The sequence below is a fragment of the Gallus gallus genome, chromosome 1 (assembly GCF_016699485.2).
Source record: "Gallus gallus isolate bGalGal1 chromosome 1, bGalGal1.mat.broiler.GRCg7b, whole genome shotgun sequence".
NCBI classification, from domain to species: Eukaryota; Metazoa; Chordata; class Aves; order Galliformes; family Phasianidae; genus Gallus; species Gallus gallus.
The window spans coordinates 162,299,798-162,325,611 of record NC_052532.1 but is presented as its reverse complement, the minus strand read 5'-3'; the positions used below and the strand labels follow the sequence as shown (position 1 = coordinate 162,325,611).

At 38.0% G+C, this 25,814-nt stretch overlaps 1 protein-coding gene across 3 annotated transcripts in view; it reads right to left on the bottom strand.

Moving 5' to 3' along the window:
• The window catches only part of DIAPH3 (diaphanous related formin 3), a 237,529-nt gene that overhangs the window by 189,921 nt on the left and 21,794 nt on the right, over positions 1–25,814 (bottom strand). For all 3 annotated transcript variants that reach the window (XM_015276853.4, XM_025146783.3, XM_040653578.2), the window contains 7 exons: positions 23,439–23,612; positions 18,602–18,706; positions 6,199–6,329; positions 2,469–2,543; positions 2,312–2,381; positions 1,801–1,937; positions 1,228–1,333 (listed from right to left, as the gene is read on the bottom strand). In XM_015276853.4, coding sequence (XP_015132339.1) covers positions 1,228–1,333; positions 1,801–1,937; positions 2,312–2,381; positions 2,469–2,543; positions 6,199–6,329; positions 18,602–18,706; positions 23,439–23,612 — 798 coding nt within the window. The remainder of the gene's footprint in view (positions 1–1,227; positions 1,334–1,800; positions 1,938–2,311; positions 2,382–2,468; positions 2,544–6,198; positions 6,330–18,601; positions 18,707–23,438; positions 23,613–25,814) is intronic.

Here is a 25,814-nt window from a genome sequence, read left to right as displayed (position 1 = left end):
AAGGGAGGTTGTAGTGAGCTGGGGGTCAGCCTCTTCTCTCATGTGACTAATGATAGGACTAGAGGGAATGGCTTCAATCTGGGCCAGGGAAGATTCAGGCTGGACATTAGGAAATACTACTTCTCTGAAAGGGTGGTCAGGCACTGGAATGGGCTGCCCACAAAGGTGGTGGAGTCACCGAGCCTGGTGGTGGTCAAAGAGCGTTTGGATGTTGTGTTGATGGACATGGTTTAGCGAGAACCATTGGTGAAGGGCGAATGGTTGGACTGGATGATCCTGTGGGTCTTTTCCAACCTTAGCGATTCTATGATTCTATGATTCTATATTTCTTTTATGGCTAACAGCATCCACTTCCACAGGGTGAAGGACCCATTCTGGCATGTACTAAAACCTCTGTCAATGGTGGGATGGGACAAGCAACAGCGAGGAGAGCCGAGGGAAGAAGGGACATCAGGTGACTTTGCCAGAGATTATATCGCATCTCTGACTGCAAAGCCACCTGGGCAGGGTAGTTCTTCTCTTCCGGACAGGTGCCCAGAACTGGAGCATTAACATTATCCATGATGTGGAATACCAGTAACCAAAAATCATAAAACCATGACAATGTGAAAAAAAATTTCCTTCACCTGAGTTACATGAAAATCGATATGAGTTACTATTCACACTAATAGAATAATGACTTATGAAGATTACTCAAATTTACTATAAAACTTTGCATTTTTCTGTATTTCTGTATCTCAACTGAAGCAAACTGAAAACAAGGTGAAGTGTTTTTTGTTTTCACTCTGGGTGAAGGCAAATGAAGTTGAGAAGTAGATATGAAAGATAGATTTCACGATCATTTAAAAATTACTTTTAAAAAATTTTGCTAAGAATTCTAGTTTTCTATGAATATTTATATTTAATTTTAAGCTATTATCACTAGAAATTAGATACTTTTGCATCCAATATATGACGCATGCTTTACTTTAAATGGCAGTATAACTTCAATTTAAAAAACCTGTAAGATTTGCATAATCAGAAGAAAGCAAATTCAACCACAATATCATTGTGTTTCTCAAGACTGAATCTTCCAATAATGCATTTTCAAATATTACATTTTAAAAAACATTCCCATATTCAACCTTTATTTAAAACAGTATCTCTTCTCCCTTTCTGTAATGCAGAAAAATATATAAAATTATTTTTGCTTACTGTAAAGACTATTTGTGCAAAAAAATTGCTTACTTGCAGCTGAACTGAGTTATCCTGAAGTCCTTCTACGATAGGAGAAAATCTATCAACCTTTCTTTCCTCTGCCGCTGCTGTTATAGCTTCCAAAATTTTTTCAAGGCTATACGAAAATAAAAGCATTTCACTCAAGAGATATATTTAACTCTCTTGTTCATTTCTTATATGAAGAGTCATGCTGCCAGAACATTCGCCTATTTCAAATTCTAGGGTACAAATGTAGGAAGTTTAAGTATAATTTGTTTCCTTTGGAGACTTATGTAACCAAAGAGTGACTTACTAGATTACAATAACTAAAACACCTTAAAAGTAATGCTAAAAAACTTCTAGGAAAAAAATGGCTACAAAACTACTTCCATCTAACCAATTCATTAACATGCCAAGAAAGCAAATTCTTACCGATACAACCATTAAAAAAATTACAGATAAAGTTATTTTAAAAAATGACAACACACATACAGATATTACTTTCAAGCATTAGTTGAAAAATTCAACATTGCATTTAAATACAATCATAATATTAATTATCCTGAACTTACCTTACTATGTCTGGCTAAACATAATACTTACATGCTTTCCTCTCCAACAATGCACATTGCAGAAAGGAGTTTGACTATGTCTGTCATCATACTAGTTTGCTTGGGATCAATTGCTTTGATCAGCAGCAAAAGGCTCCTCTCTTCTCCCAGAATTCTTTCCAATCCATACTAAACAGCAAAAAACACTTATAAGAAGAGTTGGAAGGAAACCAAATGATAATACTGAAAGTCCAGTACAATATAACAACAGTTTCCTCAAGTAAATATTTCAAATTATATTTAAGTCTTTCCAATAAAAAAAAATTAAATGAGGGAAAGGTCAAAACAAGTCACTCATTCTTTAATGAGAGCGAACATCAGCATCAAAAGTTTATACTATTATGAAAGCAGACTTCTGCAAATTGGATGCGGCAGAAAGATTTTCAAGTAACAGCTGACCAACACTCTGCTTCTCCAAATTACACAGTTACACTCATTGATCATGTACAACATCAGACTGAACAGCAGTATTTCAAACTTCCAGATTAAAGAAAATCCCATACCTTATTATTCATAAAGGCTCTCAAACACTGTATAACCTTATGCTGGCTTCTCTTCACAGCTTTGTCCTGGCTGAATAGATTAAAAAAATATATATTGTAATTAAATGCTGTATACATAATAATAAAAGCAATCAATTTTATAGAAAGTTATCCTTACTGTTTTGTCTCAACCAGTCTTTCCAAAACATCCAACAGAAGACCCAGACCTTCTCGGCCAAAGTTTTCAACCCAGCTAGGGAGAAAGGAAGACATTAAAACAATTAATATTTCAAAGATTAATTAAAATAAATGAAAATTTTCAGAATAAATAAAAGCAGTGTAAGTTGATCATTTTATGACCTAAATTTGATCTTTATTCAACAGAGGATTGAGGGGCACAACATTCACTCCTTGACCCAATTAGATTACCTTAAAAAAAAACCAAAACATTAGAGCATCTAATAAAAATTAGAGAATCTAAACAACAAATAATAACGAAGGAAGAAAATACCTACAGAAAATACAGAAATGTCTCCCTGAGATACAAATGTGTGTGAATACTTCCAAGAGAACACAACAAAAAATTCAGCTCTTGCCAAAGCTAATTTTGGTAAGACTAAGCTTTGGAAAGCTGTTTCTACCAGACAACTGCTTCACATTTCTGTTTATTTATGGTCAAAATGGCTTGATAAAAGCATCAACAAAGATCTACTCTTCAGTGACTGCCTGCAGTACTGCAGCCATCCCCTGGATAGCACCTCTTGGTTTTGTTGATACAATGTTTGATCAGTTACATAATCCTACATTTCACAGACAACACCAACATTTATAGTCATAACAGAAGACATGTTCTGCTTTTTATATGTCCCTGTGATTTAATGAAAGGAGATACTTGAAGACTCTTCTGTTTCCATAAGTGACAGGAAATATTTCCCGACACCTTTAGTTAACTTTCCATACTAATGTCACAAAACTTTAGATCTCCTACTACTAAAAAAGACAGAAATTTATTTCATAATGGGTCTCTCTTGCCTACTCTTTTTTTCTCCTCTATCTCCTCCTTCTAATTAGCACAGTAATTTTAACTATTAACTGATTACAAAACCATCTCTAATTAGAACATAAGATAGCTAGCATGATACGGATGTAATAGTTTCTATAATCACTAAAACAAAGATTCTGTTGTGGATGTTGTAGCAATAGTTTCTGTGAATTCTGTACATTATTATATTTAAAAAACTTACACTAAAAAAACCCTTGTCCTGTATTTAAAAAAAAAAAAAAAAAAAGTATTTCATGTAAAAACGAAACATCTATTCTGAAAAATCAGAAGTTCAACATCCCCCAAAAGTTGATGAGAATTAGGAAAAAAAATTACTGTTCACTGCATTAACATTACTTTATATGTTTTCTCCATTGGCCAGGGCATTAGGCCAAGTCAGCATGGGTTCATGAAAGGCAGGTCATACTTGACCAGCATCTCCTTCTATGACCAAATGACCTGCCTAGTGGATGAGGGGAAGGCTGTGGATGTAAACTACCTGGACTTTAGTAAAGATTTTGTTTCTGTCTCCCACAGTATTCTCCTGGAAAAGCTAGTAGCTCATGGCTTGGATGGGTGTGCTCTTCACTCAGTAAAAAACTGCCTGGACAGCCAGGCTCAGAGAATGGTGATGAGTTAAATCCAGCTGGTGAGCAGTCACTAGAGGCGTTCTCCAGGGATCAATATTGGAGCCAGTACTGACTACTATGTTTATTGATGATCTGGACAAGGAGATTGAGTGCAACCTCAGCAAGTTTGCAGATGACACTAAGTTGCAGGAAGGCCATGCAGAGGGATCTGGAGAGCCTGGATTGATGAACTGTCCAGTGGATGAAGTTCAACAAGAACAACTGTCAGGTCATGCACTTTGGTCACAGTAACGCCATGCCAACACTACTGGCTTGGGGCAGAGTGACTGGAAATCTAGGTGGAGGAATAGGATCTGGGGGTATTAATCAACAGCTGGGTAAATGCAAGCCAGTAGTGTACTCAGCTAGCCAAGAAAGCTAATGACATTCTGAACTGCATCAGAAATAGTGTAGCCAACAAAACTGGGGAGATGATCTTTTCTCTGTACACGGCACTGCTAAGGCTGCACTTCAAGTACAGTGTTCAGTTTTGGGCCCCTTACTACAAGAAAGACTCTGAGGCACTGGAACCTGTTCAGACTAACAGAGCAACAAAATTGGTGAAGGGTCTGGAGCATAAATCCTACAAAGAGCGGCTGAAGGAACTGGGATTCTTTAGTCTGGAGAAAAGAAGGCTCAGAGAAGACCCTATCACTCTCTAAAACTACCTGAAAAGAAGTGAGGCGAGGGTTGGTCTCCTCACCCAATTAACTAGTGATAGGACAAGCAGTAATGGGCTCAAATTGCACAAGGAGAGTTTCGGGTTGGATATTAGGAAAAAAGTCTTCTCAGGAAGAGAGGTAATGCATTGGATAAGCTGCACGGAGAAGTAGTGGAGTCAAGGTCCCCAGAAGCTTTCAAGAAAAGGGTAGATGTGCTACTTAAGGATAAGGTATAGTGAGCATAGTGATGATGAGGCAATATGATCTTGGTGGTCTTTTCCATCCTCAGTGATTCTATGATTCACACACCACTGAATACAGTGAGTAAAAAAATTATTTATCTGGAAGTAAAATTTATTTGTTGTCATAATACTTTGTTATTATTATTTATATTACATTTGAAGAGTAATCTGAATTTTCAGATACTCCTATAATAGTGGGACCTCATCAGTGAGGAATAATGAGTCGTTCTACTGGAAATAATGTAAGATGCAGAAACTCTTTGGAAAAGCAAAATATTTCCATTCTCATCACAGGAGGGGATTAAAATGTTCTTCGTATTTGCTAGACAAAGAACTATAATGGACTTATTTAAATTATACACTAGGATCAGATGCTTTCATAAGTATTTCATGTAAATACTTTAATACAGATTTTCTCCTCAACCAGGGTGGTTTGTTCTGCAACAGATTAGGCAAACACTGGTCAAGTATTTTGAGAATACTTGGCTGTATCTGATCTAAAGATGGTCCTACTAAATGTTTCTTACCATATTTCGTATTAGACGAAATTGTGTACAGACACTTTATCACATGCCCAGCAGTTGAAGAGGCTGAAAATGATTTAGTGTGTAAAATATTGTTGTGTTATTATTGTCCCTTCCTTTGCTTCCACAACAGAATAACAAATTACTTGCCCTATACCTGGAGGCAACACAGCTTTTTGTCAGCCTGATAAAATACCAAGGTAGCTGTCAGTGTTCCATTCTCAGTGCATTTTTAAAAAGTTCTCTTAATGGAATTATCTAAGTTTCTTGCAACTACTATATGAAAGGAGAATAAATAGTTGTAGACAATCAATTATCTGTAGTATGTTGCTATCTGTAATACCAGTTAGGTGTAATACAGCTAGATCACCAAATCACTTCTCATGAACTGTTTGTAACTATGAGATACTTATGTCCCACTTTTTCACCTGAAGAACAGTGATCAAGATCACTGGATACATTTTGCTTGAGATTTGATCTTTAGTGCCACAAGCTCTAATTTCAGTTTGTTTCCTTTGTTATTGCTTTGTTTTGTTTTGTTTTTAAGTACCAAGATAAAACTATTCACTATCACTTGATTCTTCTCTGTTAAGTAAAAATATGCTTTACAAAAACAATACTTGCAGAAGGTATATAATCAATGCATAAAAAGAGAAAAAGATAAAATCATTCATTAAAACATACACATTCATTAAGTGGAAAACCTTGAAATGTGCACATCTAGATATCCATTAATTTTAATCCATGAAGAAATAAGAAGGTGATCAATCTTTGCAATATTTGTTAATGATGTTCAAATTCTATATTACCTGACAGGATTACTAGTCAAGGACACACGAAGTGATTCTAGGCAAGTCACTAGTCTTTCATCTGTTGATCCAGATTTTAATTCCTGGATAAATTCTTGTGGCGAAATCTTTCGACTGTTCTTGAGACTCCCCTGGAAAACAGAAAACAAATTCATTTTTATTTGGCACATATACCACTTGAATAAATCATCGATGACTAAACTTTGGTTTTGATCCATAAAATGTGGGAAAACAATATATTTTAGTCCTAAATCTGCAACTATTTGTTGTTCATACACTGTTTATGTTGAATGCTGATTGCATTTTTGCCAATTCATGATCAAGTTTATGATCGGTAGTCAAAAGTAGCAGGCAGCAAACATAAAAATGTATCATGCATACTTGGTGAAATACTATTTTTGTAACAAAATAGTTCTGTGCATTACAAACATTTTAATTTTCAATATTCAATACAACAAAAAAAATAATTCTGAGATGATCACAGGACAAGAGTCCAGACAGGCCACGGTATTCATATGAGAATACAGACTGAATAACCAGTGCATCTGAAGAGTATTCAGGATATCACTGCAGTAACACACTGTAAAACACTTTTCTCTTCATGAACCCAGCAGCACAACTGTATGAGGCTGGAGCTATGGAAAAAAAAGACTACCTTGGTTCTAAGGGCTAAGGTAAACACCTCAGGAAAATAAACAACAAACAGAACCACAACAACAACAACAAAAAGTACAGAAAAAAAAAAAAGGAGGGACTTGAACACTTTAAGGAATAACTTATGTTCTAGAGGATAAATCCCAGCCCAATACAAACATGACTGCTGATGTAATAACATGATATTTTTAAATAAGAATTTTACCCAAATTTTGCTTTTTGGATTCTGGTCTTTTTTGGTGGGTGAGGAGGCAAATGGGGACATGAGGACACAGAAAAGGAAATGCAATGATAAGCCAATTGAGTGCTATAATATATACAAACAAAATATTTCCTGTATTTCCTATTTTAAGCAATTTAAGGTAAAAGACAATTACTTCAACTCATCATTGAATCTATGGTGTGAAATGTTGCTTACAGTAAGTTCAAAATATTAATGACCTTTTGGAAGGACCCAGAATATCCAGAGTTTTAAACAAAACAACAGTCACAGTGAACCGAAGTAAAAAGTTGTTCTCCATCCTGCTTATACGTTCCCATCAGGTAGGAAGTCCACAATGAGATATCCCTGGAGCATTCTCTTCTGTTCCAGACTGGACAAACCTAGCTCCCTCAACACATCCTCATATGAGAGGTGCTCTAGCCCTTTGATCATTTTCCTGACCTTCTCTGGACCCATTCCAAAAGTTCAGTTTTTCCTGTGTTAAGGGGTCCCAAGCCTGAACACAATACTCCAGAAAGGGCCTCACAAGGGCAGAGTAGTGAGGTACAATCATCTCCCTCCCCCAGATGGACACCTCTTTTTTGATGCAGCCCAGGATACTGTGGGCATTCAAGGCTGCAAGAGCACATCACTGGCTCATGTCAAGCTTTTCATTCACCAGAAGGAAGTCCCAAGTCCTTCTACATAGGGCTGTTTTCAATGAGTTCTTCTCCCAGCCTGTACACATATTTGGGATTGCCCCAGCCAAAGGGCAACATTTTGCACATATCCTTGTTGAACTTCATTTGGTACACATGGACTCATGTTGCAAGCCTGCCCAGCTCCCTCTTGATAGCGTCCCTTCCTTCTGTTGTGTCAACTGCACCACTCAGCTTGGTGTTGTCAGCAAACGTGCTGAGGGTGTACTCAATTTCACTATCCACCTCAATGATAAGTTGAAGAACACTGGTCCCAAGATGGACCCCTGGAGGACAGCACTTCTGACTGTGTGACTGGCCTTCACTTGATCACAGAACTGTTGACCACAACCCTCTGGCTATGATCTTTCAATCAATTCCTTGTCCACAGAATAGTGAAGCCTTCAAAAATTCATCTCTCTCCAATGTAAACATAAGAATGTGGTGGGGGATCATATCAAAGATCTTGCAGAAGTCCAGGTAGATGACATTGGTTGCCTTTCCTTTGTTTACCAATGCAGTCACTTCATCAGAGAAGGCCACTAGATTGGACAGGCACAATCTGCCCTTTGTGAAGCCACATTGGCTGTCTCAGATCACCTCCTTCTATTTGTGCATGCCTTAATATCTCTACCGGGAGGATCTTCTCCATGATCTTACCAGGCACAGATGTGAGGCTCATCAGTCTGTTGTTTCCTGGATCTTCCTTTCTACTTTTCTTAAAAATGGGAGTGATGTTTTGTTTTTTCCAAACGCCAGGGACATTTCCTGACAGTCAAGACTTTTCAAATACGGAGAATGGCTTGGGAACCATGAGAACCTTCAGAATTCAGGCATGCAAATTATCTAGCATCACAAACTTGTACACATTCAGTCTTGACAGGATGTCTCAAGCTTGTTCTTTCCTCTCTACCACCTCCTAAAGGTTCAGGGACTTGAGAGGCATGGGAAGCATGACTGTCAGTGAAGACCGAGGCAAAGAACTTCATCTGAAACTTAGCTTTCTCCAAGTCTGTTGTTGACATTTCTAACTTCTCATTTATTAGAGGGCATATACTCTCTTTAGGGCATATACTCTCTTTTGTTTGTTTCTTCTGACCAACGTACTTCCAGAATCCCTTCCTTTTACTTTTCACATCCTTCGCCAAGTTCATTTCCATATGTCTCTTGGCTTTCCTGATTCCATCTCTGCACGTCCAGATTATATCCCTGTATTCTTCCCAGGGCACATGCAGCTTGCTTCCAATGCCAGTAAATTTTCTTCTTATCCCTCAGTTTGACCAGCAGGTCTGTGCTCAGCCATGCCAGTTTCCTGCCTTCTGTGGTTTTGTGATTTTTTGTTGCCGGTATTCCACATCAGAATATCATGTAAAATAATGGGAGACAAAGAGCTAATGTTCTGGTTCCATTTAGTGGATTTTATGGGCATTTTGGGTCTTCAGATGGGAGGGGAGGGGCGGCATTCCCCAAGATTTGGCGCAAAGAGGACGACAGGTGGAGCTACAGACAGGACCTCAAGTGTTTTTGTTTTTTTTTCCGGGGCTTGTGCCCCTCCTCTCACGCACTTAGATCTAGGGATAACTTGATGACAATTACTGGTGGAGAATACAGGCAGCTATGGATCTCTACTTCATCTTAAGAGTATTGTAGAGAGGACTAAAGACCATTACATTCCTTGGAATGGTTCCTTTTTAAGTTAATCATTTTCAATCTCAGAGTTGCATATACCTACAGCCAATTAAGGGCACTGATGGAGATACCTGCCCGGTTCCTATACATCCCAGCTAATTTAACCGACAGTATGATGCTTGGACTGGTTTCCAGATGCTCTTCTCAGTTCCTTATGTGTGTTCAGGCTGCCAGCTTAGGCGCTGTGCTATCAATCTCTCTAAATGTATTTTCTGCAATAGTATTTACATTACGTGGAAGAAACTTTTCCCAAAACCAGAGAATGTTGAGCAGCAGGGAATACAGAGAGGTTTAGGAAAGAGATTAGAAGCATGGAGACCCCCGGTGTCGTGGGATTTTACCTCTGAGACCATGAGAAACTAAGCAAGTATTCGAGTAAGGGATGGTGCAGCTCAGAAAGATCTGAGGAGGAATGGCTTATCTGGGGCTTGGCTTGTGCTTACCGAGCTCTATATAGCACTATTCTGGAGAGAGAGGGTTTCCAAACTGAGATCCAAACCAAAGGAGGAAACCCCCAAGTCAATCTTGATCAATCGCTGGAGGCACCAGTACCAACGTCAGTTGCCCCTGTGGAAACCTTTCAGGTCCTACCACAGGGGTACATGCATTCGCCAACATACTGCCACAACCTAGCGGCACGTGACCTGGCTAATTAGAGAAAACCTGATAATGTTAACTTGTATCATTGTATGGATGATTTCCTGTTGACATCCAACTCACTGGAGGTAGCAGGACAAGCAGCAGATTCATTAACTTCTTATCTGCAGGAAAGAGGATGGGCTATAAGCCCTCAGAAGGTGCAAGGTCCGGGCCTGTCCATAAAATTCCTGGGCATTGTTTGGTCCAGAAAGACCAAAGTACAACTCAGTGCTGTCATAGATAAGGTTCGGGCATTCCCAGTCCCTACAGCACCAGAGCAGCTGCAGGATTTTTTAGGTATATTGAGATCCTGGTGCTCCTTTATACCTCACTTAGCGCAGCTGCTTAGGCCACTGTACAAACTCACGAAAAAGGGGCAGCTATGAGACTGGAGGAGAACGGAACAGTATGTTTTCCAGTAGGCAAAACTGACAGTTAAACAAGCCCAGGTGTTGGGTATATTTGATCCTACCCTCCCAGCCGAGTTGGACGTTCATGTCACTCAGGATGGCTTTGGCTGGGGCCTGTGGCAATGCCAGAGTTCTGTCCAGACCCCCACTGGACTCTGGTCTCAGGTCTGGTACGGAGCAGAAGAAAGATATAGTATGATTAAAAAACAGTTATTGGCTTCCTACTCCACGTTACAGGCAGTCAAGCCAATAACCCAAACGTCTGAAATCATAATTAAGACCACTCTGCCGATTCAGGGGTGGGTGAAAGATCTGATCCACCTTCCTAAGATGGCGGTGGCCCAAGCACTAACGGTGGTGTGATGGGTCACCTATCTCAGCCAGAGGAGTAGTCTGTCTTCATCACCATTAAAAGAAGAACTTCAGAAAATCCTGGGCCCAGTGAGGCACTTATCATAGTGACGTACCAAAAGAAACATTGGTCGCTCCACCAGAGAAGAGTCCTGTTCAGGATGGGAAATATCCTATCCCTGAAGATGCCTGCTACATGGGTGAGTCCAGCAAGGGCAACCCGAGCAAGTGGAGGGCGATAGCATACCATCCACCCAGTGATGGTCTACACGGGACTGATGGAGCATAGGATGGACCTGCACCTCACAACTACATGCCTCCAGTAACATCATCGAGCACTGGCCCATGAAAGACCATCAACTTTCACCAACCATCACTCATCTTAAATTGTGTCACCATACATCGCGATGGGAAATTGTATAAGTGTCAGGATGTGTCGGATCTCTGTATTAGGGAAGACTCACCCTTGAGTTAACTCAATCACTGGTTCATGCCGTGAAGGTGTGGAGTGTATGGGAACTGTTGAATCATGGCCTGAACCTCTGATTGATCAGCTGAGGCGAGCACTGAGTCAGCACAGGAGCATAGGTGAAGGCAATTCACCTGTGTGACCGGAAGGGGTGGAGCCTGGCTCCACCTCTCTGAGACCCCCACTGAGGAAGGATCTCTTTCTGGAGATCGCTCCTCTTGGAGTTTTTCCTGTGAGCCAACAACACGGGTGAGTTTTCCCATCTATTTCTGATTACAATCTTTCTAGATATACTATCTGTGGATACCAATCTGACCAATTTACCGAGAGCCAACTAAATTTGATGGCGATAGAGTGATGATTAGTGGTTTTGGGGGACAGACCATTCCGATCACCCAAACATGGTTGAAACTGGGGGTTGGGCATCTCCCACCCCAGGAGTATAAGGTGTCTATGGCCCCAGTCCAAGAATACATTCTGGGCATAGATATTTTATGGTGTCTGGCTCTCCAGATGACTGACAGAGGGATTAGTAGATGTCTGGATGGAGTCACCACCCTCTGGGAACAAATGTTATTAGCTGTGAAGGAAAGATCCCTTCAGAGACGATCTGGAGCCTGAGTTGAGAAAATGGAATACTGTAGAGAAAGGCATCCAGTTTTTGTGAGAAAAAGCCGTGGTGGAATTGCTGTATGATCCCATGTTTGTTCCTAATGATCTGCACAAAGACCATGATACTGAGAGAGTGATGAGTACACCCAAAATATGGCAGAAGCTCACAAGAACAGCACCGAAAAGGTATGCCAATTCAGTAGTAGTAATGTTCAACATATACGAAGACCTAAACAGAAGACCCCCAATTTTTGAAACGATTCTTACACTTCAAAACCTTGAACAAAATTTGCCACCATCACATGCTTCCATCTCAGCCATCTGCCAAATGACAGAAAGACTAGATAAAATGGAGAAGAGCCAGGACAACATGCAAAAGCAGTGCAGCCCACTACGTCACTTTTCCATCAGACATCCAAGTGGTTGAAATCCCCCATCAGGATGAGAGCCTGCAAGTATGATGCTTCTTGTAATAATCCATATAAATAAATGAATGATTATAGTCGCAGGGTAGATTATGTAGAATATTTACTAGATGTGACTTATTGAAATGTCCTCTTCTTGAGAGAAGGTAAGCCTTCTCTCAAGGGTGGAATCTGAGAGATAATCCATTCCATGATAGCTCCCTAAGAAACATAAAACCAGCAAACTGGTTTGTTAGTTAACACCAGGGAAGCCTGATATACTGACTCTAAGAAAACAATACAGAGTGTGGAGAAGGGTGGAAGTCCTGCAGCCAAACCCTATGATTACCCAGCAGGGATAGGAATTTGATGATACTATTGGAACTCATAAACATCTTCTTTTTTTTTTTTTTTTTTTTTCCTCCTGAGCCAGCCATTTTCTATCAAAAAGATGTTCTCTGAGTAAACTTAGCAAAACGAAGGTATACTTGACTGCAGTCACTCAAGCTCCACCAGAAAGTAAGAAAATCCTAATAGTCAAGTAGAACTAGGTGACTTGATAGAGGTCTGCTGGGGATTCAGTCTGTGGTTTTGGCAATGCTATCATAACGTTTAAGGAATGAGAAAGAACAGTAGGGTCATTTCTAGAGGGACTGTAGCAATCAGATGCAAATCTTGGAACACAGATGGCATATGCCTAGATGATCTTTAAATGTCCCTTCCAACTCAGATGATTCTATGATTCTATTATATGCTTTCTTTGGCCAGTTGTACCATATTCCTAGTTGGAGTCCTATTGGTGGTTTCCGTTGGTTGGAGTTCTACTGGAAGTGATTTTATCATGGAAATTAGCATTAAAAAAAAGGGGCAAGTCCTCTCTGCTGTACAGATCAAAACTTATGTAGTGGTATCAGTGATAGGTGGACGGTTGGACTGGATGATTTTAAAGATCTTTTCCAACCTTGGTGAGTCTATGATTCTATATAAAAATGGCTTCAGAGAGAAGGATTTTCAGGGAAGATACCATTGCAGACCAGTTGAGAGGACACCACTGACTTCTGGGACCAGTCAACAGGCTGATCCTAGCTTACCCCCCTCATAGGGACATGTAATGGATAAAATTTTCACGCTTGGCTACATCAACTGCTTCCCCAGGAAACTTAGAACCACAGAATCATTAAGGTTGGAAAAGACCGCTAAGATCATCTAGTCCAACCATCCACCTACCAACAATATTGCCCACTAAACCATGTCCATAAGTACTACATATACCCTTTCCCTTAGACACCTCCAGAGACTGTGAATCCATCACTCCCCTGGGCAACCTGTTCCAAAGCCTAGCCACTCTTTCTGAGAATAAATTCATTCAAGCACATAATCTGAACCTCTCCTGATGCAACTTGAGGCCATTCCCTCTTGTCCTAACACTAGTTCCCTGAGAAAAGAGGCTGAACTCCACCTCATCACAACATACTTTCAGGTAGATATAGAGAGTGCTGAAGTCTCCCCCAAGCCTCCTCTTCTCCAGACTAAATAATCCCAGTTCACTCCTCCTAAGACTTGTGTTCCAGATCCTTCACCAATTTTGTTGTCCTTCTTTGGACATGCTCCAGGGTCTCAACCTCTTCCCAGTGAGGGCCCAAAACTGGGGTTCTCACCTGAGAACAATGCTGGCTCATGTTTAGCCAAGCACTGATCAACACCCTCAGATCCTTCTCCTCCACATGGCTTTCCAGCCACTCTGCCCCAAACCTATAGCACTGCATGGGGTTATTGTGAACAAAGTGCAGGACCCAACACTTGGTCTTGTTACACTTCTTCCCACTGGCCTCAGCCCATCAACAACAGCCTGTAATCTCCATAGAGTTATTCCATGATTTAATACACTTATGGTTAGCCATATTATTCACGTTCTTGGTTAACTTCATATGCTTTGTAGAGAGCATATTTATCCCACCAAAAGAATCTGCAATCTGTTGCTTTAATAAACTGAACTACTCATTAATCTAGCCACAGGAGTTCTTAGTGGGCCTAGCCAAATTCGTTAATGGTGGTCATGAGAACCCATTTGAACACCAGACAACTTGGGCAGCCGAAGATTCACTACTTGTGAATCTGTTATTGTGATAGTGAACATGACCAGAGTTACAGCATCAAACTGAGCATCACTCAAAATCTAAGTTCAGCGATCCCCAGCCTCGAGGATATCTGAGAACAAGCTGGAATGCAAGGAGATTCATTTTCTGCCAACTTCTTTGTCTTTTTCACATAACACCTATTCAGATATTCTCTGGATACAAGAGTTATCACCAACATACATTGCTAATGTCAGGAACAACACACCAGCTCCTTAAAAAACATCTAGTTGGCAAGAATATTCTATAAAAAACTTTTCAAGCCCTGGATCTAAAACTGAAGAGCTTCCAAAATCACCCTCCTCACCAAGATAGGAACTTAGATTTCCATCAGGCAAGCAAGCTGAGCTTCCCTATAAATATGTCCATGCTAAAGCTAAACAGAAATGAGGAAATAACTGAAGAGAATCTCTAAGCCGAAAGTAAAAGATATCAAAAAGCAACAACAACAAAAAAAAAAAAACTCGTAACATTAAGAAGCGCATAACAGATCTGATAGAATATGAAAGGTAAAAGAATGTTGTATAAAACACTACAAATTAAATGCCTAAGGGGGATCAGTGACAAGGATTGCTGTTCTATTATTCAACAGCTTGCATACTGAACACATCCATCCTGTTACAATAAATGCCCAAACATTTTAAGACGAGACAGTACATACTCCTGAGTAACAGTCTGTGGAATTTAAGTTACAGCTGTGACATGCGTAGGTAATCTACGTCACATCTCTGGTGTAACAGTGGGTCAGAGCTGCAATCGTGTGCATATATACATATGCATGCAGCTCCCTGTGCAGTTCTGGATCTCTCCAGCTATTCTCTGCATGGATGAGATAATGGAGTGGCTAGAGACAAGATGACCAACTGAACTCCTAGCAGCCATCACAACAGAACATTTAACTAAATGTTACAGAAGTTCTCTAAGTGGGTATTTCAAAAAGTCCCAGAAACTCTCCTGGCAGCTCCTGCTGTTCAAAGACTAATTGATAAGCACTACTTGTATGCCTAAGCATATGGATTAATATCCTGGGTGGAGAACTTGTCATTTTCATTGATATATCCCAGCAGTTCTTGCTGTAAAACTGACCAAGCTGGTTACAGCTAAGATACTTATAAATAGTTGGTAAAACAGCCTTCTTTTGATGCAGAAATGGTCAAGTAGGAAAGTCATATGGACAGGACATACAGTTAAGATAATTAGAAGGTGTTTTGGAATAATAGCAACATGTAGAGAGGTCAAAGGGAAAATGAATCCAGCCAGATAACAAAAGTTTATTAGAATGACAATTCAGGAAGTCTCATCTGACCCATCCAAAGACACCATCATAAGCAATGGAGACTTGCATCAACATCCAGCCACTCTGTTTCACATTCACTTCCCCACCTGAACATTATCTTGTGCAGATGACGCCAATGAACTGTATGAGTGTGTGCACAACATATCCACAGTACCAAGTACCACTTATTATTCATAGTTATAACACAGTTCTGCTACTTAATAAGAATATGATGCATCTGCCACTGCTCAAGTAAAATGAGAACTGCAGTTGATATCAATTGTGAAACTGATTATATTAGCTATATTTCTGCATAGGAAAAGCTGCTTAAGTTCAAAATGCTTGAATTAACCGAGAAACAGGAAATATCTTGAGGCATCAGTGCCTCTCAAAATTTAATTGCTCAACTGAAGAACAACTGGTCTGTGAGCAGATGCAGTATGAAGTCAGCATTAATTAATTCAGTAAAAACATTACAAGGGAGCAAGCTGAACAACAAAAATGAAATCTTGCAAAGAAAACTCACTTTAAAAATCCAGTCTGTGTATGTTTCACATGCAGAGCAGTGAAACTTACTTTGGTAGATGAGAACACACACTGACATAATAGCCTTTTAACATAAGTGATGTTCCCTCTTCTGGAGGCTGGTGGCCCTGACTATGGCAGAGGGGTTGGAACTTGATAATCTTTGGGGTCCCTTCCAACCGCATTCTGCGATTCTCTGATTCTGACTGCTTCCTGATAAATAAGACATGATACCACAGGAAACAAAAATTTCACTTAAGATTTTGGTGATATGTGATATGTACCTCTCAGGTGATATTTTAAAGGAAGAAATAAGGCTTCTCTAAACACTGCATTACAGGAAAACAAATATATAATAGCAGAGTACTCTGAAGTACTTCAGAAGAATTATTCAAGCATGTAAATTATATCATTGTCCAAATTTTCAATAAGTTCCCCAAGCACTAAGGCTGTACATGCTCAAAAACTCTTCTACAGGGAGCTTCTTAAAACATTAATAAAGGCTGATGATAACAGCATGTTTATGAACATGTACAGAAGCATATATTTAGCTAACTGTTTAAGAGCTCTCTAAGTAGAAAGGAAACAAATGAAGAAGTACTGGACTATGCCTGCCTGCAGAAATTTAGTTACTCAGAAATACATTCCTTAGTCCTACAAGTGATGAATTCATTCTAAACATCTCATACAGGTGTGGAGGTAGGTCACAGTATTGCATACATAAATAAGCAACTGAGTATATATAGACCTGCCAAAACCAGTGTGATCTCTAGATATACCAGTAATAGAGCCATGCTTTGTAAATATTGGAAAAGTGTTCTGCACTTCCAAAAAAGAAGTCCTGATACTGAAGCCAATGATGAAGCTTCAGTTACAGTAGAGTCCACTCATCACTAAAGGCTCTTTCATATTCAGTGATTTATTACAGTAGGGGACTGTTCTCCATTTCAATAGTCTTTATAATAAATACAGCTTTAAATGAAGCCTGGTGAATACTTTTTGTACCAACATAAGATAGCTTAGTATGTGTCTCGTTAATAGGAAGAGAGATCTGAGATGGGATTACTTATATCTAACATTCAGCATTTTAGCTCTTCTGAAATGAACTCACACCTCTTTCCTTGAGTCAAGATACACTGAAGGTTTGCCAAGCGCCGTAGGGCATGCAAGTGCATTATTCCCTCAAGACAGAGAGGGCACCTGGTGAGTCCATTGCACTTGAGGCACTGAAGAACATGCTGGCAGCAAAGAGTTTGCAAGGAGGATGGTAGGAGAGCATGAGTTTCCCATCCCAACAGCACCAACACTAAATCATAATCATTTGCAGGACTACTGTATCAAACATCTGACTTTATGTATCACAGAAAAGCTCCTCCCAGTTCTTCAGAAATCTGAATGCTATTTCTAGTAAAAATATAACAGTAGTTACACAGTTCAGTAAATACAAGAGTTTCTCTGCATGAATTATTCCTCAGAAATCTCCCTCAGCACAAAGGAAGACAGGTGGGCTGTCAGGGAGGGGAAAATGGAAAGGAAACAATATTGCTGGGGCAAAACAAAAGTGTGCTGGAAAAAGCCACTATCCTGGGGGAGGAAAACTGACCTTGTATGGCTGCTCTGTGCATAGTGCAATAGGCTCCACTCGCAAAAAATACATGATAATAACAACAAAAAAAAAAATCTTTATTGCAAATGACATTTGAAAGGATCAATGAAACCTACTCATCAGCTACAGGCTTCAGTTCTTTGCAAGCAGTAAGTGCCAGGAAGTCAAGAGCCAGCACAAAGACTTCTCGCTCAAGAAAGGGAGTCGTAACACTATCATCAAGATGGTGAAGTTTCAGCAACAAACGCAGATGCAGCAACTCTGCACAGCAATCCATGTTCTACTATTAGTCATTTTTTAGATCAAACGATTTAGCTCTTAGAATGACTGTTGAGGCTTGGAGTATCAACAACGTATAAACCTAGGTATTTTGATTTGGGCTGAGAAACTCCAGGGGTGTTTTAACAGTGGCCTGAAGTTTCTATGAAACATCTCTAAAATAAGAAAAATTGACTAGACTTCCCAATCTTCTGGTACTAAATAATTTTTATGCTATAGAAGGACTGGTAGCTCTCATAGGCTCGTCTTAAACAATCTCTGGACAGTTTGGCCCTGCACTAGGTATCTTTTATTGCAGTATGTAAACTTATAAGATAACGTCCTTTAAAAATGTTTTGATTAACTTATTTCTCAGATAAAAAGAAAGTAATATGCATACATTACTTTTCCTCTCTAATAGTAAGTAAAGTAAATGTTAAGTCGTTTTTCATACATTTAATCCAAATGTACTTACAGACTTTGAAGCAGTACTAATGTATTGCATCACCATTTCTTTTTTGGTATTAAAATCCTTTTCTCTCAATGGCATCTTCTTGTCTTCATTTAAATTCATATCTTCCTAGAATGGAAAGGGAAATAAAAGAAGCTTTGGCATTAAGCAATAGTTGTTTAACCATAAAATACTGATTATAAAAAGTACCAACACAAAAATATGAATTTAAGCAACTGAAAGTTTTTATACAAACAACTAAGTTACATCTTATTTAAAACCACAAAAAAGTGTATCTATCTTCCTCAGCAAATCAAATTAGAAAAAAAAAAGCAACTGAGCCAGGATAAACTAGTGCATCACAGACATAACTAGCAAAACCCCGTCTCAAAAATCACTTAAAATTTTGAAACATACAAAGCTGAGCAATGCAATCTGCTTTTTCCCAAGGGTAGTTCACAGAATAATACTTGCTTTTACAAAAGGTGAGAACCAAACTCTTGATGGTTTGATCACTAAAACAACACCTTAAATTGCTATCAAAACCACTGTCACATTTCATGCCAACATAAACCCAAGAGTCAAAAAGAGCAGATGCAGAACCCCATTCAAAGCCACAGAGCAGCTATTCAGCTGCATTTCTGACTCGTGGACTCCTAGTGTTCCAAGCCTAGGAATGCTATGATCGTTACAATCAGTTCTACATTTTGTGACAACAGACATTTCCTTTTATGCTGTAGGTTCAAATGATATTTAGAAACAGTATATACACACATGTATATATACATTTAGCATTATTATGGTCAATCAAACTTAGGATGAATTACTGCAGTTATTTTCAGCAGAAACTTGTTGCCCACTGATGGGGTTTTGTCTCACAATCTCAATATCAAAGCTCATTTCACCTAGTCAAGAATCAATGACAAAAAGCAAACAAATTTATCTTAGAATTTTAAGAAAGCAAGTAAAAGATCAAAATTTAAAGATCACTGAAACCTGAATTTCCTTGTCCTTCCCCAGTTTTCATATGGAACAGGACAAGGTCAAGCACAATATTCAGCAGTTAGTATAAATCTGAGCTGTAAGAAGTTGCAGAAAATGCTAGACCCTTTAAGCTGAATTGCTTCAAGGTATAATTAGGGCAGTTTCACATGGATTCTGTTATATTTTCTGCTCAGAAATGTTATCATTTCCTCTCCTGAAGGAGTAGAAAAAGTTTTCTCACTTCAGTAAAATACGCATTTAAAAATTTGTTTGCTTTTACCACTACTGCCGAATAAGTACAGGGTGCATGTTGAAAAAAGTTCTTTGACTCAAAATATGGTAATATCACAGTCTTTTGCCCCCATGGCAACGAGCTCATGCATTAGTGCTACTTCGGGTATCAGAAAATTAATGCAAAACAAGTTTGTCTAAACAAGCTGGAAGAAAGGAGGCCACACATACTTCAATCTTTTTTCATAGCTGTTCTATTCTTCAAAGTACTGTACTTCTTTGATCAAAAAAGTTCAGAAACTATCATCGTATGCCAAGAACAAAATTTTAGCAGTACATAAAGACACATACTCCTGACATATGCCTTTTTCTTCATTTTGATAGTCACAACTTACACTTACATAACACGTTAGTTATGTAAATCTCAACAGTTCATCCATCTATTTTTCTTCATGTTACTACAGTTCCTATTCATTTTACATGAGAAGAACTCCCTTGAGAAGAACTCAAATGTTCTCAAATCTTTTATTTTTGTATTTATCTGGATCTGGAAGAAAAAGATCAGCACTGTTTGCCCTCCCATGAATCCATGAAACAATTTGACAACTGCCTTATGTAATAGATGAATACTGCATTTTGCCTCCTAGTAAACCAAATGTTGGGGCATTATCTTGAAAAGAAATGCTACATTTTCCAGTTTTTTCTTGGGTGATAGTAAACAATAAACCACTATGATTTACTTAATGATAGGCAACTTGGTGTCATTCAAAAAAGCTGCACAACAAAGAATTAAAAAAAAAATCAGGCTAAAATATGTATGCTTTTACAACACTGTTGGGATAATGTATAAGACTTCCATGTGTCTGGGAACAAAACAAAGTGGGAATAAGTTTTCTGTATTTAACATTATGGAGAAAAAAAAAAGAAAATATATTTAAGGTTGCTTGTCCTTATTAAAGCTTTCATAAGCAGCTGCAGCTTTATTTAGGATGAGAATGCGCATAATCAATCACATAAAGTAAAGTCTTTAGGATGTCAAAATCAAAGTACCAGAGATGGAAGCCTAAAAATTTAGGTTTTAGTTTTTAGGTTTTTTTGTTGTTGGTTTGTTGGTTGGTCTTTTTTTTGCTTGCTAGCCAAACTTTTAGCAGGAAATTACATAATCAGACGGGACTACAGGACTTCTAAAATTCATCAGGGAGTTCAAACGTTAATATATGGTTTGGGACAAAAGGATTTAGGGACAACCTAAAAGGCATTTAAAATAAGAAACTGATAAGGAAGTTGTTTCTAATTTACTTCCTCAATTATTTTTTATAAGTAAAAATTATTTCAAAGCATGTAAAGTACTACAATTTTAAATTCTCAACAGGTAGTAAAAATCTTTATGCCTTGGGCTAAAAATTAGGAAGAAAAAATTAAGTCAGATTGCCATTAGTGCCCTCTAGTCTCTTCCTTGTTATCACATACAGGTATTTCTCTTTTCATACAATAGTATAATTTAATTCACTGCCATCTGTTAAATGCTGAACAACATATCTATGAAGACTCTTACTACCAGGCAACACATCCATTATGATATGCACATGACAAGCCATATTCTAAACAAGTAAAATAAAGTCCATCTTGATATGAACAGATAAATTTACTTTTTTCTTGCAAGTTCCAATAAATGTCTTCAGGATTTTGTGCCTCAAAATTCTTTCCACAGGTTTACAACTGTGTAGCAATACTAGCCTCAAATGAAAATATACTTTACATGTATATTTAATAAGGCTAGCTGGATTTTATTTAATATTTCAATTTTATTTTTTAAAGCTTACATAAACAGGAATGTTAAGAATACTAAAATCAAAATATTCAGTTAAGCATTTGGGGGGGGGCTGGGGGGGGAGCATGCCTAGGCCTTTTTTAACATTTCCTGAAACTGATCACATCTTCAGTACTTTGCCTGCAATATACTACAGGTTTTCTTTTACAATAAAATTGAAATGCACAGATATGCTATGTAAGGGAGCAATTCAATTTAAAAAAGTTTCATGTTTGCCTGTAGCTATTACATTCTTTTGTTTAAAGTAGTCTTGCTCTTTTAAGTTTTCTAGAAATAAAATTCCTGAACTTATTAAATAATGAAGTGAAAACAAAGGCCTTGCTTTTGTTGCAGAAAATATCCAACATCCAACCATTCTGATTAAAAAAAAAAAAAAAAAAGGCAGAGAAACTAAGAAACCTATCAGTACAAAACATATTGCATAATTCTAGAGGTAAGGGCAAGTTTATTCATAGGAAATATTCTGTCTGTATGTGCAGTAAGAAGTCATCTCTTGCTTTTTTTTTTTTTTTGGTAAACAATGAAACACCAAAACAATAAAATTTTACAAATCATAAGTATTCAATTGCATGAGGAGGCATGTCAACTGTGGCTTAGATTTGAACTGAAATCTTTTATTTCCTTTCAAATCATTTAAAGGTACTCTGTAGGTAAGCAATACTTCTTTGGAAAATATGAGTCAGTCATTTCGCATAGATATCTTCCTAACAGCAATAAACAGAAATGAAAGGAGCTAATGATCATCTTTGACTCTGGTATTATGTATTCTTTCAAAATTCCATGATCAAAACAAACTCTCTCATAACTTCAGCCACCAACTTCACAGAACATTAATGCACACAATGTGGGGAAAATGAAGCAATATTTATCCATGAAAACCCAAAAGGCAACATAATATACTCAGTGAGGTTTCTGATTTTAGAAGCTGTTCCCTCAGTACTGACCAAGAAAGCTTGACTTCAACAATCAAATTACAAAAAATACTGATCTTTCAGTCATAACTCTCAACAGTAGTACAAATATACCTTCAAAACTAAACACTATAGAGTACTAGGAATTATACATTCTACAAAAGCACTCCTCTAAGAGTATATTTAATTTCCTCCACAGCCCAGTCCCTGCTAGCTGCTGTGGGCTTCGCTGGTGACAATTAACTGTTAATTTCTGTGAAGAAATTCTGTGAATTTCTGCTTTTCTAAATCTCACTCTTCTCTCTAAAGGACATTTACTTTTAAATAATAAATTTTACATTCCCTAAAATATTATCAACTGCGTCAAAAAAAAAAAAAAAAAAACCCCACAAAAAACACCAGTTGAAGTGGTACCAACATCACATGATCTTTCTGGCAAGTGACCACTCATTTCTAGCAGATCAATAATGGTAGCTGAAGAAGAAACTACACTGAACTGCATTGCACCTTGTAGAGCAAACGTTGCCTTAGAGGCAAGAACCCCAAGTCTTTTTTGAGCAGAAAGTGGCATGGAATATTAGATTGGAACGAAACCCTGCTGTGGCATTCAAAGGCATAAAGCCCCTTTATGTTTCAAGTCATTTTAAAAGCAAGCAGGATTCCCTTTCTTTCTCTCCATCAAAACCTGTTGCAGAATCTCACTTCTAATAATCATAAGCCTTTTGTTTCCATATTAAGTATTCCAGGCACACAAATCTTGTCAAAATAATTCAAAGGCTTCATCCTCTTTGGAAATGCTCCAGAAAACATGGAACTACAACTAACAACAAAAATAGTAATTCAGGTGAAGATCATAATGCATGCCAACATTTTCTAGTGAAAAAAGTCAGTATAGGACACTTACCATCATTTTTTCGAACAGCGCTATGATTTCTCTTTCCGACAGCGGTTTTGGAACAAAATCTTCCACATCAGTAGGTGTAGATGACCAATCTGTAGAGTGTGACTGCTTCATATGTGGCAGAGCAGGTCTTTCCTTTTTGCTTCCCGGAATTCTTATACTGGCAAATCTGTCCAACTGAAAACAGAAAGGGTATAATATTTCACACATTTTTACCATTCTATGTACTCCTAATTAAGATGGGTATTCATGGAGTCTTGCTTAACTGCCTTACTTTAAAGTGGTTTCTTAAGGATACATATAACGGTAAGTCACTTAGCACTTCCACTACATGATGGAGAAACCATGCAGAACATGAGAGTTTCATGCAGAAAGTTTTGAGGAAAATTGTATCTACAAAACCAACAAAGGATTTTATAAAGAGTTCCTCATAACCATTACATGTAGAATATGGGAAAAAAAAAAAAGTAGGTTTATTTATATAAAGCATAGTTCTAAACTGTTTTTCCTGAGTCTGAAATGGCTGTATCCCTGACATTGTAAAAGAATATAATGATATACAGTGACATTACTTTTTACTGAAAAGACAAGTTACCATGACTAAGACACTGTTCTATTTATTTTCCATTTCAATTATTACCTAGCTCAGCACTTCTCTGTGTTCCAATTATTTAAAAATTCATTTAGAAGCATAAAAACTTAAATGTCCTTTGTTAAAAATAAGTAAGATAAACTCACAGTTTAATGAATAACCAATGTCATCACCAATATAAGACAATGATTCTTACTTTACTCTTTGAAAAGATACATGAGCTTCTTTGGAAAAGTGTTTGGGGTTAGGTTTTGGGTTTTTTTTGTTTTGTTTTGTTTTGTTTTTTGTAGTTGTTCCTTGGTTTGGTATTAACTACATTTCAGTAAAGACTTATTAAATGAAATTTTAAAATGCTTTCAGTGTTAGAGACTGAATCATATTTGTAACAGCCTTTTGAGCAGATGTGAACAGCAATAATTATATTTGTCAATACACAAAAAAGTTCCAGTTGAGTTTGATGCATAAAAGATTTTTGACAAGATTTCAACTTTATCAGTAGCCTTACATCTTTGAACTGCTATGCAAATACTATTGAGGTTTCAATAAATCTTAAAGATGAGTATCTTGAGATATCATTCAATAAGCACATCAAGTTACTGCACTAGATGACAAGTAGTTATTATGGCATCTGTGAAGTTAAGAGCAGAGAGAACAAAGAAAATTAGTGACAAAAATTGAGTATAAGTGTTCCACTCTCACCAACAGAGCAGGAACTGACTATACATAAAGAGAGGTTTAGAGTTAAAAAAAAACAAAAAGAATTTAAATTCTTCCTGTTCAAAATTGAAACAGAACATTTTTGGAACATAGATTGCAAGCCACTCATACAGATGGTTGTAGAACATGCAAAAACAGAAAATAAATATAGCGTAAACATAAAAGAACTCAGCATGGAATATGGGGCCCTTCAGTGTCACATCAAACCAGCAGGCAGTACAGAAAGCACACTCAAAAGGAATAATTACACAGGCAAGACCCAGGAAGAAAGAGAATGCAACAAAAGCAAAAGGGAGGGGAACATTGTGGAAAGAAAAGTACAGATTCATCAGTGACAAAAGCCATCTCACATCTTGATCAGACAGCAATTTCCCTTCCTGTCTTTAAAACTGTAAGTCTAGGGCAAGCACACGCAGATGAAGCCAGATTGCAAACTTCACTGACTAGACCAGAATCTTAAAAAATAAAACCACCAGTGGATAGGAGAGCTTTCTTCTCAAAGAATGGATTTCAATAAGCAGTGATGAAATATAGTACACCTGCTCCAAAGAACACGTTAACCAACAGCTTTTCCCTGTGTTCATGTTTGTTATCTAGTGAACAACCTAAAAAAAAAAAAAATTAACCAAACCATTATATTTGAAGACTCTTAGCACAGAGAATTGAAGCAGAGGCAGAGGGAAAACACTTTGGCTGAAATGACAAATTTCAGCATGATTCAGTGAGTAGAGAAATGACAAGCGAGATGTGCCCTACACCTCTTAACTCATTTATTCTTAAAAATCTCAGCCCCTACCTCAGGGCAATTGTTCCTCCAGATGTCCCCTCCTCCTTCCCTTTCTTACAGCCCTTGTTCCCTAAGGGTTACCTCTTCCTTCTCCTGCTCCACAAAGGCAGAGCAATTTTTAAGATTAAGGGAGCCAGTCAACAAAACCTCTCCAGTCAGTGAAATGAAATATCCCACAGACCAGAATTGTTCTTATTCTATAAGGAACTTAACAACAATTCAGAGATGAAGGCTGATTCATCCTTGAAAAGATGTATTTCACTTCCTTTCAGTTGTTCACATT